At 39.0% G+C, this 14343-nt stretch overlaps 1 protein-coding gene across 17 annotated transcripts in view; it reads left to right on the forward strand.

Annotated features, from left to right (window-relative positions):
• Dock7 (dedicator of cytokinesis 7) overlaps positions 1–14343 on the forward strand; it is a 205216-nt gene that overhangs the window by 163735 nt on the left and 27138 nt on the right. For 12 of the 17 annotated variants that reach the window (XR_011368959.1, XR_011368961.1, XR_011368963.1 and 9 more), the window contains 3 exons: positions 10432–10557; positions 12953–13042; positions 13158–13394. Coding sequence is in view for 6 of the 17 variants with exons in the window: in XM_070008950.1 (XP_069865051.1) it covers positions 10432–10557; positions 12953–13042; positions 13158–13394 (453 nt within the window). In the remaining 11 variants the exon portion in view is untranslated. Of the gene's footprint in view, positions 1–10422; positions 10558–12952; positions 13043–13157; positions 13395–14343 lie in introns of all 17 variants that reach the window. The other 5 variants (XR_011368960.1, XR_011368962.1, XR_011368967.1 and 2 more) reach the window with 1 other exon arrangement.

A 14343-nucleotide genomic window follows, 5' to 3' on the forward strand; every position in this document is an offset into this window, starting at 1 on the left:
GGAAAGAATTCTAGCCGGGCACGGATGGCTCACACCTGTAATCCTAGTTACTCAGGAGGCTGAGATCTAAGGTTTGCAGTTCAAAACCAGCCCGGACAGGAAAGTCCATGAGACTCTTATCTCCAGTAAACCACTAGAAAACCAGAAGTGGTGCTGTGGCTCAAGTGATAGAGCGCTCACCTTGAGCTGAAGAGCGCAAGGACAGCACCCAAGCCCAGAGTTCAAGCCCCACGACCAAAAAAAAAAAAAGGAAAGAATTCTATAAATTATGTCCTAATTCACATTGATGATATAAAGCTAGGTAGTAGTATATCACATTTATTTAGAGTTAGGTATTTAACATCTCTTTTCCTCTTCTTTGTAATCAGATTTATGTTGATTAGTCTGCACTCTCTGGCTTTGCATTAAAATCTTGGTTTTAGGACCCAAATAGGAATAAACAACTGAGTTTATTGCTTTTCTTTAGATGAAGGCAGCACTTTTGCTTTGCACCTATCTTAATTCTTCAGAATAAATGTGTCATCTTATTAATACCAAAAATACAATCCTTCACTTCTGCAGCTCAAGTAAAACATCTCTAAAGAGACTTGCTGTAGTAATCTTTGAAAGATAAGTTCCTTATGAATGTTCTAATAGGAAATAGAATTAGATGAAAATTAAGAATAGAGTGAAACCTCTGAGCAGTTTGCTACTAGTCTGCTTGATGCTAAATCGACCCCTGAAAGGTATAATTTTCACTGGTTATGACATTAATACCATTCGTTCATCATGTTTATTGCATGGTAAAAGTTGCACAAAACCTTATTTCCTTGTTAATATTCTTGTCACTACCCTTTACTGGATCTTTAGCTTTGTAGCTTCTAAATTTATTGCACGTTTGTTTTTTGCTGTTCCCTGTAAAACTTAAATGGATGCTTGCATTTTATAAAATGTGTTTGCTGCCATTTGCTGCTTAATTGTTTTTGAAATTTTCTTAATTAAAATGCTTTCTGTTTTCTCTTCTCTCTTGCCCCTGGTTGCTGACCCTCCTCCCTACTTTTACTATTGTCTATTGTGGTAAGTTCCTATCTTGTGAATATTTTTCTTTTTGACTCTGAAAACTCCAGTAATTTCATTTTTTCTTAAAACTGTTTCCTATAGCTAATTTCTTGGTATTCTTATAGAACTTTTCATTGGCTTGATATCCAGTAAGGGTAATTTAGACATTGTAGAAAGGCTCTGAATTGATAGTTCACCCTTTTGTTTACAGGAAAGTCCTTCTGGGTTTATGTATTAACAATGTGTTTCATTTTTGCATTTTGCTTTTGCTTTAGTACAAATACTTCACTTGGTAATGTTTGTATGTGTGCAAAAGATAATTGCAACTTGGTATTTAGTAATTTGCTATAGTATTTACCATGCAAATAATAAATTACAGACCTTACAGAATCAGTAGCTGTTATCTACTGTGCCATTTGCTGTTCCTTCCCAGGTGTTTTCTGTTTATTTCTATTTTTTCTTTTTCCCAAAGTGAAAATTTTATATATATATATATATATATATATATATATATATATATATATTTTTTTTTTTTTTTTTTTTTTTTTTTTTTTGCCGGTCGTGGGGCTTGGACTCTGGGCTTGTGCGCTGTCCCTCAGCTCTTCAGCTCAAGGTGAGTGCTCTACCGCTTGAGCCACAGCGCCACTTCTGGTTTTTTTCTAGTGGTTTACTGGAGATAAGAGTCTCATGGACTTTTCTGCCCAGGCTGGCTTCCAACCGAACCAAGATCCTCAGATCTTAATCTCCTGAGTAGCTAGGATTACAGGCGTGAGCCACTGGTGCCCAGCCGAAAATTGTATTTTTTATCATGCATTTTAGTTTATTTTTAGATAAAAGAAAAATGTGTAATTTCTATGTGAAAAACTGTCCTTTCGTATTTTTGTACATTTAGTAATGATCAGTTTGTATTCAAAATACATCAGAACAAGTTCTCATTTAAAAAAATCAGTCCCAGCCGGGCACTGGTGACTAACGCCTGTAATCCGAGCTACTCAGGAAGCTGAGATCTGAGGATCCTGGTTTAAAGCCAGCCTGGGCAGGAAAATTCATGAGACTCTTATCTCCAACTAACCACCAGAAAACTGGAAGTGGTGCTGTGGCTCAAGTGGTAAAGCACTCGCCTTGAGCTTAGGGACAGCACCCAGACCTAGAGTTCAAGGCCCATGACTGACAACAAAAAAAAAGTGAAAGAAGGAAGTGAAAAAAAATTAAAGAAGGTAGAACATAAAACAAGTACTTTTAGATAACTGATTAGGAAAATGCTACTCCATAAGAAGAATTTAGATAGTTATTTTAAAAATCTATGAATCAGGAACATAAAGAGAGTTAAGTAAAACACAGTACATGGAAGAATCTTGTTATTACTGTGAGAAATTGATTACCTTCCTGGTGATTGGCATAGAATGAAACTGAGCACCTGATGAGAATGCCACTGATTTCTGCTCTGTCCCTTATGCTACTTTGAGGAGCAAAAGAAAGATGAGGCCAGCAAATTAAAGCATAAATGATATTAAGCCTTCTTTTTCCTGGAGTAGAACATATAATGGTCCAGATTGAGGTTCTGATTGGCATGGGGTATATCTTATAGTATGTTTGCTACATAAACCACCAACTTCTGTGTGTGTGTGTGTGTGTGTGTGTGTGTGTCTGTGTCTGTGTCTGTGTCTGTGTCTGTGTCTGTCGGTCGTGGGGGTTGAACTCTGGGCCTGGGTGCTGACCCTCAGCTCTTCAGCTCAAGGTGAGCACTCTACACTTGAGCCACAGCCCCACTTCTGGTTTTCTAGTGGTTTATTGGAGATCCACGGACTTTTCTGCCGAGGCTGGCTTTGAACCATGATCCTCAGATTAGCTAGGATTACAGGCATGAGCCACCAGCACCAGGCCAACTTCATTTTTTATAGGGAGAATACAAAAGAAGGCATGCAGTTATAGTGGAGGATAGTGCTGTAATATAGAGAAAAATATAGATTTCTAAAATGAATTACTCAGGGAAAAATCACAAGATTCTCAAGAAAATTATTAAAGATGTGGAAGAGAGGTCAAGGGTCACACTTATGACCAATTAAGAGCTTCAAATTCAGGTGTCAAATGCACTAGTGTTTAACTTCAGCTCCTACATTATTTACTGGTCATGAGCAAGTTATTTTTTTCATATTTATATGACAAAATAGTGGTACAATCTTACTAAATTGTGCTAAGAATTCATGTAGTATTAAGTGGTTAGCTAGTGTTTAGAACATTTTACTGTTGGAGATCGTTTTTGTTGCTACTATGATTTTTCAAATCATCATTACCACTACTATTATTTGAAATCTCTGGGGGTAAAGAGGTTTGTAGGGATCAAACTCAGGGATTCATGCATGCTAGGCAAGTACTGTACCATTCAGTATACCCCCAAACCCTATTATCTTAACAGAAGATATACATTAACAGGCCAGATGTATTGATGCTTGCCTATAATCCATGCTACTGTGGAAGAGGAGATGGGATGTTTCCTATTTCAAGGCCAGACTCCATAATTTAGTGAGACACTAACCCAGAATGAAATTATCTATTTATTTTTGTGGGTCCTAGGGCTTAAACTCAAAGCTTTTTTTTTTTTCCTCAAGGCCAATTCCACTTCTGGCTTTTTGGTGGTTAATTGGAGATAATTGTCTCACAGACTCTTTCCTATCCAGGCTGGCTTCCATCTGGGACCCTCAAATCTTATCCTGTTAAGTAGCTGGGATTACAGACATGAGCTACCAACTCCTGGTTCCAATATGAAATTTAAAAGGGCTGGGATATAGCTGATAAAGCACTTACCTAAGTATGGATAAGGCCCTAGGTTCAATCCATAGTACACACACAAAAAAAAAAAGAAAGAAAAGAAGTTGGGGCAGGGAGAGGGGATAGGAGGAAGAGAGAATGAAAGGAGATTTGGGTTAATAGAATCCAAGATAAGTTACAAACAGGTAAGAGCTGCTTTTTTTTTTTTTTTTTTTCTGGTGCAAGTCCTCAGGCTTGAACTCAGGGTCCAGGTGCTGTCTCAGACCTTTTTTGATCAAGACTAACATTCTACCACTTGAGTCACAGCTCCACTTCCGTGACTTCGTTGGTTAATTTGTTGGTTAATTGGAGATAAGAGTCTCATGGGCTTCCTGCAAGGACTGGCGTTGAGCCTTGATTCCTCAGATCTCAGTCTCCTAAGTAACTAGGCTCCCAGCTTTGAAAAGGAATATATACTTTTGAAGAGGCATATATCTCATAGAAGGGAGAGAGATTACCACTATATGGAAATTTATTAACTTAAAGGAAATATAGTAGAAAAAAATTTATGAGGCTAGTAGACACTAGAAAGTGATGTTATTGTGGAAATATACAATTATCTCCACAGAATGTTTCTTCATAAACAGAGAAAACAAGAACAGATTTAAAATATGTTTATCATAAGAGACTTCAGCCATTTAGAGACAAGGAAGATGGACTTCTTTGAGACACAGTTTCTACATCCAGTCTGATAAAAAAGTGGTCAGTAGAAGTGCTAAGCTTTGGAGAGTAAGTTGCAATATGGGAGAAAAAGAATTTTTTTTTTTTTGGGTCCCGTCATAGGGCCTGAACTCTGGGCCTGGGTGCGTCCCTCAGCTCTTCACTTAAAGGCTAGCGCTCTACCACTTGAGCCACAGCGCCACTTCCAGCTTTTTTTTTTCTGCTTATGTGGTGCTGAGGAATTGAACCCAGGGCCTCATGCATGCAAGGCAAGCGCTCTACCACTGAGCCACCTTCCCAGCCCAAGAATTTTTTTTTTTTTTTTAGTTGGTCATGGGGCTTGAACTCCAGTCCTGGGCACTGTCCCTGAGCTCTTTTGCTCAAGGCTAGACTTCTACCACTTGAGCTACAGGGCCACTTCCAGTTTTCTAGTTAATTGGAAATATTAAAACTGTGATCTCATATTTTAGCCTCCTGAGTAGCTAGGATTTCAGGTGTGAGCCCTGTTGAGAAAGAATTGTCAATAGTAAAAGAAGACAATGAGGCTGGGAAGGTGGCTCAGTGATAGAGCACTTGACTTGCATGCTCGAGGCCCTGGGTTCAATTCCTCAGCACCACATAAGAAAAAAGCCGGAAGTGGCGCTGTGGCTCAAGTGGTAGAGCACTAGCCTTGAGCTGAAGAGCTGAGGGACAGTGCCCAGGCCCAGAGTTCAGGCCCCATGACCGGACCCAAAAAAAAAAAAAAAAAAAAAGACAATGTTAGAAGAATTCTAAGAAAAAAACATAAACCATGTTGTCCAAAGCTCTGAAGAGAAAGTAAAGATTGAGTAATGATTTTCCTCACCATGAAACTATGTGATTATGGGCTCAGTAATAGACTAGGGCCAGTGGCTTGATAACAGAATCCTTTCTACACTGGAAATAAAATTGCTCAAACTCGGCATTCTTCTTCTCTACCTTCATCCCCTATTACTCCCTCTCTGGTGCAGGCACACACACACACTCACCTGAAATTTCAGTAATTCCTTATAGTTACTTTTCTGACCTCTTGCTCTCCCCTTTCTTTCTTTCTTTCTTCCTTCCTTCCTTCCTTCCTTCTTTCTTTCTTTCTTTCTTTCTTTCTTTCTTTCTTTCTTTCTTTCTTTCTTTCTTTCTTTCTTTCTTTCTTTCTTTCTTTCTTTCTTTCTTTCTTTCTTTCTTTCTTTCACAGTTGTGGGGCTTGACCTCTGGGCCTGGGCACTGTCCCTCTCTTCAGCTCAAGGCTAGCGCTCTATCACTTGAGCCACAGCGCCACTTTGGCTTTTTCTGTTTATGTGGTGTTGAGGAATGGAACCCAGGGCCTCATGCATGCAAGGCAAGCACCCTACCACTGAGCCACCTTCCCAGTCCTCTCCCCCTAATTTCTTCTGCTCCAGCCACACTCTGCAATTTCCTGTTCCTTAGACACTAAGTGGGCTTTTGCCATGAGCCCTTTGTACTGGACTTTCCTCTGGCTGGAATGTGCTTCTTCCAGAAATCCAAGTGATCAACTCTCACAGCTTCTTCACATCTTTATTCAGATATCACTTTATTGATGAGATCTGTTCTGCCTCCTTTGTCTTCTGACTCTTCTGCTAATTAGCTTAGATTATTTGTGAAAGGGAGGGTCGTTGTATTTTCCACACATAGTACAGTACATCTCAATCAGCCTCCCTCCTCATCCCTCTCCCTTATCCTACTCCCTCTTCTTAAAATAATTTCCATCCGGGCCCCGGTGGTTCACGCCTGTAATCCTAGATACTCAGGAGGCTGAGATCTGAGGATTGCGGGTCAGAGCCAGCCTGCGCAGGAAGCCAGCCTGGGCAGGAAAGTCCGTGAGACTCTTATCTTCAAAAAACCACCAGAGGGGGGCTGGGAAGGTGGCTCAGTGGTAGAGTGCTTGCCTTGCATGCATGAGGCCCTGGGTTCGATTCCTCAGCACCACATAACCAAAAAAAAAGAAAAAAAAAAAAAAAAAGCCGGAAGTGGCGCTGTGGCTCAAGTGGTAGAGTGCTAGCCTTGAGCTGAAGAGCTGAGGGACAGCGCCCAGGCCCAGAGCTCAGGCCCCACGACCGGACCCAAAAAAAAAAAAAAAAAAAAAAAAAAAAAAAAAAAAAAAAAAAAAAAAAAAACCACCAGAAAACTGTAAGTGGCTCTGTAGCTTAAGTAGTAGAGCACTCGCCTTGAGCTGAAGAGCTCAGGGACAGCGCCTAAGCCCAGAGTTCAAGCCTCATGAAGGACCAAAAAATAATAATTAAAAATAATAATTTCCAGTAGGTTTCACTGTTCTGTTTTCATACATGCAAATAAGCAGCTTCAGCCTTGTTCATCCCCTTCATTAGCCCTGCCCCTTCCCTCTGATACCTCCATAAAAGAGCCTATTCTTATTCACTGATTTATCCTAAGTAGAACATTTTACTGGTACCTAGTATGTACTCTAAATGTTTAAATGGAAGAATAATTTCCTTCACATATTTTATGACTTTTTTTTTTTCAGTCCCCACTGGAGCTGAACTCTGCCTGGGCACTGTCCCTCAGCTCTTCAGTTCAAGACTGGCTCTCTACCACTTGAGCCACTTCTGGTTTCCTAATGGTTTATTGGAGATAAGAGTCTCATGGACTTTCTTGCCTGGGCTGGCTTTGAATTGCGATCCTAAGATCTCAGCCTCCTGAGTAGCTAGGATTACAGGCATGAGCCACCAGCACCCAGCTATTTTATGACTTTCTATCTTCCTTTCCCCCACCTCTTTGCTGGAATGTCCCTCTACTTCCCTCCCTCCATCTACTTGGCCATTTCTTTTCACTAATGAATCTTGTCTATGACCAGCATCTCAATTGTGATTTGTGTCCAACAAGATTAATCTTTGCTTTCTTGATAATTTTTACAATACCATATATTGCTTTGAATACATTTTTATTGAATACATATTTGAATACATTTTTATTCTCGTGAGAACTAGTCTTGTTATATAGTTAATAAGGATGAGCAGTAGCTCAATACTTTTTTCCCCCTTCAACTGAATGTTAGTATAATGAAGTGTATAAAAATTAGTTTGCTAGGCACCAGAAGCTCATTCCTATCATTCTAGCTACTCAGGCTAAGACCTGAACATTATGGTTCAAAGGAAGCCCAGGCAGGAACATCCACAAGACTCCATCCTCAATTAACTAGCAAAAGGCTAGACTGAAGGGATAGCTTGTGGAGGCATAAAGCACCAGCCAGAAGCAAAGAAACGAAGCAAGAGTCACAGCCCTGGGTCCAAGCCCCAGTACACACACACACACACACACACACACACACACACACACACACACACACACACACACACACACACACACACACACACACACACACACACACACACACACACACACACACACACACACACACACACACACACACACACACACACACACACACACACACACACACACACACACACACACACACACACACACACACACACACTCAGTTTTAAGCTTTATTAATAAAAATTCAATGTCTAGATTCAAGGAGCGGCAGTTGTGCACTGTTAACTCACTGACAGTAGATCACACAGACACAGTATTGTCTATTTCTGTGGCTTCACATATTAAAGAATAGCACTGAAAACTAATAGATGCAAGCAGGACAGTACTTCTTGCCATGGGAAGATCTGACTGAGAGCTGAAAGTTTTAGCTAAGGGAAACAAGTCCTAATTACTATTGTCAAATATTTGACAAATCAGTCTTGAAGTTTAAAATAAGTTTTAAATCTTATAAGCCAGAACTTCTAAATAGATCTTTTAGAGAAAAAAGTTTTTGATAGTTAAAGTTTTTAAAAGTATGAATGTGTATGTTACATGCCTTAAAAAATATCAATCGCTATTTTTAAATTATGTTGGTACTGAGGCTTGAACTCAGGACCTCATGCCCTTGCTCATCTTTTTTTGTGTACCACTGGTGCTCTACCACTTAAGCCATGCCTCCAATTCAACAGTTACAATTTTTAAAGTAATTTTCATAAGTGCCTTTTTCATTTTCTGTGCAGTACCTTCTTTTCTTGATTATGTCAAGAGTTACTGTTGATGTATTCTTCTATTGGCTTAATCTAGCTAGACATCTCATTTGCTATAAAAGTTAATATATATATATAATATATTATATATATATTATATATATATATTATATATATATATATATAATCTTGAAATGAAGTACTGAAGAAATGTTTTCAAGTTGGAAATGTCAGATTTTTTTTGTTTTGTTTTTTTTGTTTTTTTTTGTCGGTCGTGGGGCTTGAACTCTGGGCCTGGGCGCTGTCCCTCAGCTCTTCATCTCAAGGCAAGCGCTCTACCACTTGAGCTACAGCGCCACTTCCTGTCAGGTGTTTTTTAATACCAAAACATTTTTCTGGTCCTGGGTGCTGTCCCTCAGCTCTTCAGCTCAAGGCTAGCACTCTACTACTTGAGCCACAGTGCCACTTCCGGCCTTTTCTGCTTATGTGGTGCTGAGGAATAGAATCCAGGGCCTCATGCATGCAAGGCAAGCACTCTACCACTGAGCCACCTTCCCAGCCTCAAAACATTTTTCTTTAAAGATTTACTTACATTGGACGAAAATAAGAATATATTTTTAGTCATTGTATTTTTCTCCCTTTGGTATTAAAAGACTAATCATTAAGGATCAGTATCTCATTTTGCTTAATTACCAGTAACATTGAATATATATGTTCATATACCTTCTGGTCTTTCTTGTATAGGAAAAGTAATTATAAAGCAAATAATCCTTAAAGAGTTTCACAGAATGAGGTAACAATATTCAACAAGAAATATACTCATTAGTTATGTAACTGGAACCCCTCTGTACATCACCTTTACAATTAAATTTTTTAAAAAAGAGTTTTGGGTTGGGATGTAGCTCAGTGGCAAAGAGCTTGCCTAGCAAGTGCAATGTCTTGGGTTTGATTCTCAGGACATCAAAAAAGAAAAGATTTTTTTAAAATACCATTAAAAAAAAAGTTTCACAGGAATTGAAAAACTTATGTGTGATTATGTATATAGGAGCCACTCAGAGCCCTCTGAAACAGCTTGTGTCCCAATTGTAAATATTTCATGAAAAATTTCTGTTACCTTTATTGAAAGAATTTGTTTTCACCTGTCTGTGTGAGAGTTATGTCAACTTGGTGTACTTTGTACGTGATGCTAATGTTTGGTTAATGTGTGGCAACGGGTGTATCATTCCTCCATATACAAATTTTTACCAAAAAAGAGACACTAATTACATATTTTTTGCACTAGTATTTCTTCAGGGTCTTGTCATTTTACTGATTATCTGATCTATACCAAATGCTATCTTGGTTCCTAAGTTTTATTATCTCATTTTCAAATTTAATTTTAATATGCTTCATGTTAGGATAGGTAAGACACAATTCATGTAGAAAAAGCATCTTTCCCTACAAAAAGGAAAATAAGTTAATATATCTCAATTGTATTAAAAAACAAAGACAGGGGCTGGGGAGCGGGGGAGGCAGCTGGGAAGGAAGGGGAAGGGGAAACAAAGGAGGAGACAACAATGCTTGATAAGAAATGCACTCATTACTTTGGCCCATGTAATTGTAACCCCTCTGTACGATGTTTTCACAATTTAAAAAAAAAACAAAAAGACAGTTGTGATACTTGGTACTAACCCTAAAAAAATACATGTGATTTAGTCCCTTAATAAAAGCTATAAATGGATGTTTGTTAGAAATAATTAAAAAGACTTGTTTTTAATAAAAGGTCACTTGAAAATTCATAAAAATATTATATTGAAATTAAATTTTTGCCATATTTTAGAATTGTGCACTATTGTAATGTAAGTATAATATAAGAAACAAAACATCTTTATATTAAAGTTTCTCATTTTCCTAAACCTAGGATGGTAAGCGGATGTTTGGCACCTATTTCCGTGTCGGTTTTTATGGAACCAAGTTCGGGGATTTGGATGAACAAGAGTTTGTTTACAAGGAGCCTGCCATAACCAAACTTGCAGAGATATCTCACAGATTGGAGGTGAATCCTGTGGTGCTTTATAAAATATCATCTGTAGTTTATATCTTTGGTAATGAATAAACTTTCAGATCCAGATCTAGTCATTTAATCAGCCAGATTCCCAAAGTAAACTACTATTTTTTTTAACTACTCTTTTGTTTTTGTTTTTGTTTTTTCCTTTTTTCTTGGTGGTACTGGGATTTGAACTTGGAACCCCATGCTTTTAAGGTGGTGTATGCTTTGCTTTTATTATTCAAATAGAGGCCCCTCTGCCAGCCCTGGAACATGATCTTCCTGTATATACTTATTATTTTGCAGATAACAAACATCCACCCTAACCCTTTATCCCCCAGCTTTAATTGATCTTATGAATTTTTTTCTGCAGCTGGCTTCAAACCAGTGCCTCTTGAATACCTGAGGTTATATTATGTGAATCACCTCACCCACATAGGGATTTTTTTAATTTTAATTTTATTTTATTTTATTGGCCAGTCCTGAGGCTTGAACTCAAGGCCTGGGCACTGCCCTGAGCTTCTTTTGCTCAAGGCTAGCACTCTACCACTTGAGCCACAGCACCACTTCCGGCTTTTTCTGTGTATGTCGTTGGAGGAATCAAACCCAGGACTTCATGCATGCTAGGCAAGCGCTCTACCACTAAGCCACATTCCCAGCCCAACACATAGGGATTTTTGAAACGTACTCTTGCAAACCCATCATATATCTTATGGAGTAGTAAGATAATATTACCAATGGATTTTTTTCCACACATATTTTAGAATCCTATATCCTTCAGAATTACTTTGATTTGCAGAAATTATCCACATTTTGTAGGTTTAAAAGACATAAGCGATTAAGTAGGAGCAAATAATGAAACTGAAAGTAGACTCCTAGGAAATTGCTGAACCAAGTTCTTTGGTTTAACTGGTTCCCTGTGAAGATAACTTTAGAACTTAAATGCATGACATCACTGCTTACAAACATTTCTTAGAATCTGTTCACATTTATGACTGGACTACTTGTTACCATAATAATTGGCTTGCCTGCCTGCCTGCCTTCCTTCTTTGCTTCCTTTCTTCCTTCCTCCCTCCCTCCTCTCTTTCTCTTTTTTCTTTTTTTCCTTTTCTCTTTCTCTTTCCTGCAGTTTGTACTTAGGGCTTCAGTGCCAACCCCCAGCACATTTCTCTTTAGTTATTCTTCAGGTACAGTCTTGTGGAGGTTTTTGTTGTTGTTTTGTTTTGTCTGGAGCAAGCTCAGCACTCCTCCCATCTACTGCCTCCCAAGTACTTGGGACTACAGGCATGTACTGCCACTCCAGGCTTATTGTTTGACATGAGGTCTTGCTGGCTTCAAATCTGGGTTCCCATGAGATAGCATCAATAATTGACTTTCATATTTATTGAGTTAGCCAGTCTTTTCTGTTACAGTTATTTATTGTCTCTATTATTATTCAAAGTGTGGCACTAGAACTAGATTCACTGGCATCAGTTGAGAGATTTTCAAATGCAGAGGACACCAGTGGTTCACACCTGTAATTTTATCTACTCAAGAATCAGGTTTGAGGATCATGGTTCAAAGCTAGCCTGAGCAGGAAAGTCTGAGATTTTTAACTATAGTTAACTACCAAAAAAGGCTGGAAGTGGTGCTGTGGCTTAACTGGTAGTCTTGAGCACAAAAGCTCAAGAACAGTGCCCAGGCCTTGAGTTTAAACCCCAGGACCAGCATGTACACACACACACACACACATGCACGCATTACCTTTAAGAGTTTGTCCTTTGGCAATTAAGATTTAGTTGTTTTTTTTGTTTTTGTTTTTGTTAGTGACAGGGTCTCAATTTGTATTCCAGGCTGGCCTCATTTCTCACTCTCCTGTGTGCTCTTCCAGAGTGCTGGGGTTAAAAACGTTAAAGATGTATGCTACTACACCCAGTTTAGTTTTTTATCCCCATTGTATAGTTTTAACCTTGCCCATGCTACTATTCAAAGTCTAATGCTGGACAAAACTTCAACATGTCCGTTTTTTATTTGGGAATTTTTCTTTAAATTAGTCATAAAAATGAACACTTATTCATGACCCATGGTCTGTAAGAAATTAGGCCACATCAGAACTGAGAAGAGGATCCTATAAAATAATGCCTTCCTTTGGTTGCTGCATTCCTTCCCTTTTTGTTTCTCTTGACCCATTGTGGAATCCTGTATTTTTACTGGAGAAAATTATTTTCTTTTATTTTGTGTTTTTTAACTGCGTGGACGGAAATTATACTCTACAAAGACTTAGGGAATTATTATTTTATACTAATTGATGTAATTGAAACAGACCTACTACATCGTTTATCTTGCTCAGCATACTCCCTCAGAAGCCACTGTGCTCATTAATCCTGTTAACTTTATGTGCAAGATTTCCTTTTCTTCATTGTAGGGATTTTATGGAGAAAGATTTGGAGAGGATGTGGTTGAAGTAATCAAGGACTCTAATCCTGTAGACAAGTGTAAATTAGATCCTAACAAGGTAAGCCAATTAGACTGTAATGACACAGTCATATCTCAGAGACCCTCTCTGTAATTATGTTTGACTAACACTGATGACTTAACAATGAAGAAATGAAGGGTTTTTCCTTTTCCAGGCATACATTCAGATTACCTACGTGGAGCCATACTTTGACACATACGAGATGAAGGACAGAATCACATATTTTGACAAAAATTATAATCTTCGCCGTTTTATGTACTGTACACCTTTTACTTTAGATGGACGTGCCCATGGTGAACTTCATGAACAGTTCAAACGGAAGACCATTCTGACTACTTCTCATGCCTTTCCTTACATTAAAACAAGGGTCAATGTCACCCACAAAGAAGAGGTGAGTCCCTAAGAGGAGAAAACAGTTCATGGAGCAAACACATTCAAGCCATCTAACTACAATCTGGATTAATAGAAGATATGTATAATACTTCACATCGTAACATACTAGAATGTCACCCATTTCCTTCAGCCAGTCAGTTATTGCTTTATTTCTAAGTCTCTGACTCATTCTTAGCTTCTGCTTTCTTTTGTGACAGTCTTGGAACTTGAATTGAGAACCTGAGTGTTGTCCCTGAGGGGTTTTTTTTTGTTCAAGGCTAGTGTTATAACACTTGAGCCACAGCTCTACTTCTGGCTTTTGGTGGTTTAATTGGAGATAAAAGTCTCACAGACTTTGCTGCCTCGACTGGTTTGCACCAAGATTCTCAGATCTCAGCCTCCCTGAGCAGTTAGGATTACAGGTGTGAACCACCAGTACCCAGCAGCATCTGCTTTCTTTTTTGGAGATGGTTGTTTTACCTGTACTAGGACTTGAACTCAGGACCTGGGCACTGTCCCTTAATTTTTTCACTCGAGGCTGGCATTTTTTGGGGGGGTCCGGTCATGGGGCCTGAACTTTGGGCCTGGGCGCTGTCCCTCGCTCTCCAGCTCAAGGCTAGCGCTCTACCACTTGAGCCACAGCGCCACTTCCGGCTTTTTTTTTTCTGCTTATGTGGTGCTGAGGAATTGAACCCAGGGCCTCATGCATGCAAGGCAAGTGCTCTACCACTGAGCTACCTTCCCAGTCCCAAGGCTGGCATTTTACTACTTGAGCCCCACCTTCGCATCTGGCTTTCATAATAGTTAATTAGAAATAAGAGTCTCATGGACTTTCCTACCTGGGCTCAGCTTGAACCATGACCCTCAGATCTCAGTCTCCTGAGTAGCTAATACTATAAGTGTGAGCCACTGATAGCTGGCTTATTTTCTTTTTTTGTTGTTGGTTATTTTGTTGTTGTTGTCCTTAT

Source organism: Dipodomys merriami, unplaced genomic scaffold, assembly GCF_024711535.1.
Source record: "Dipodomys merriami isolate MVZ:Mamm:240054 unplaced genomic scaffold, mDipMer1.0.p SCAF_71, whole genome shotgun sequence".
Classification (NCBI taxonomy): Eukaryota; Metazoa; Chordata; class Mammalia; order Rodentia; family Heteromyidae; genus Dipodomys; species Dipodomys merriami.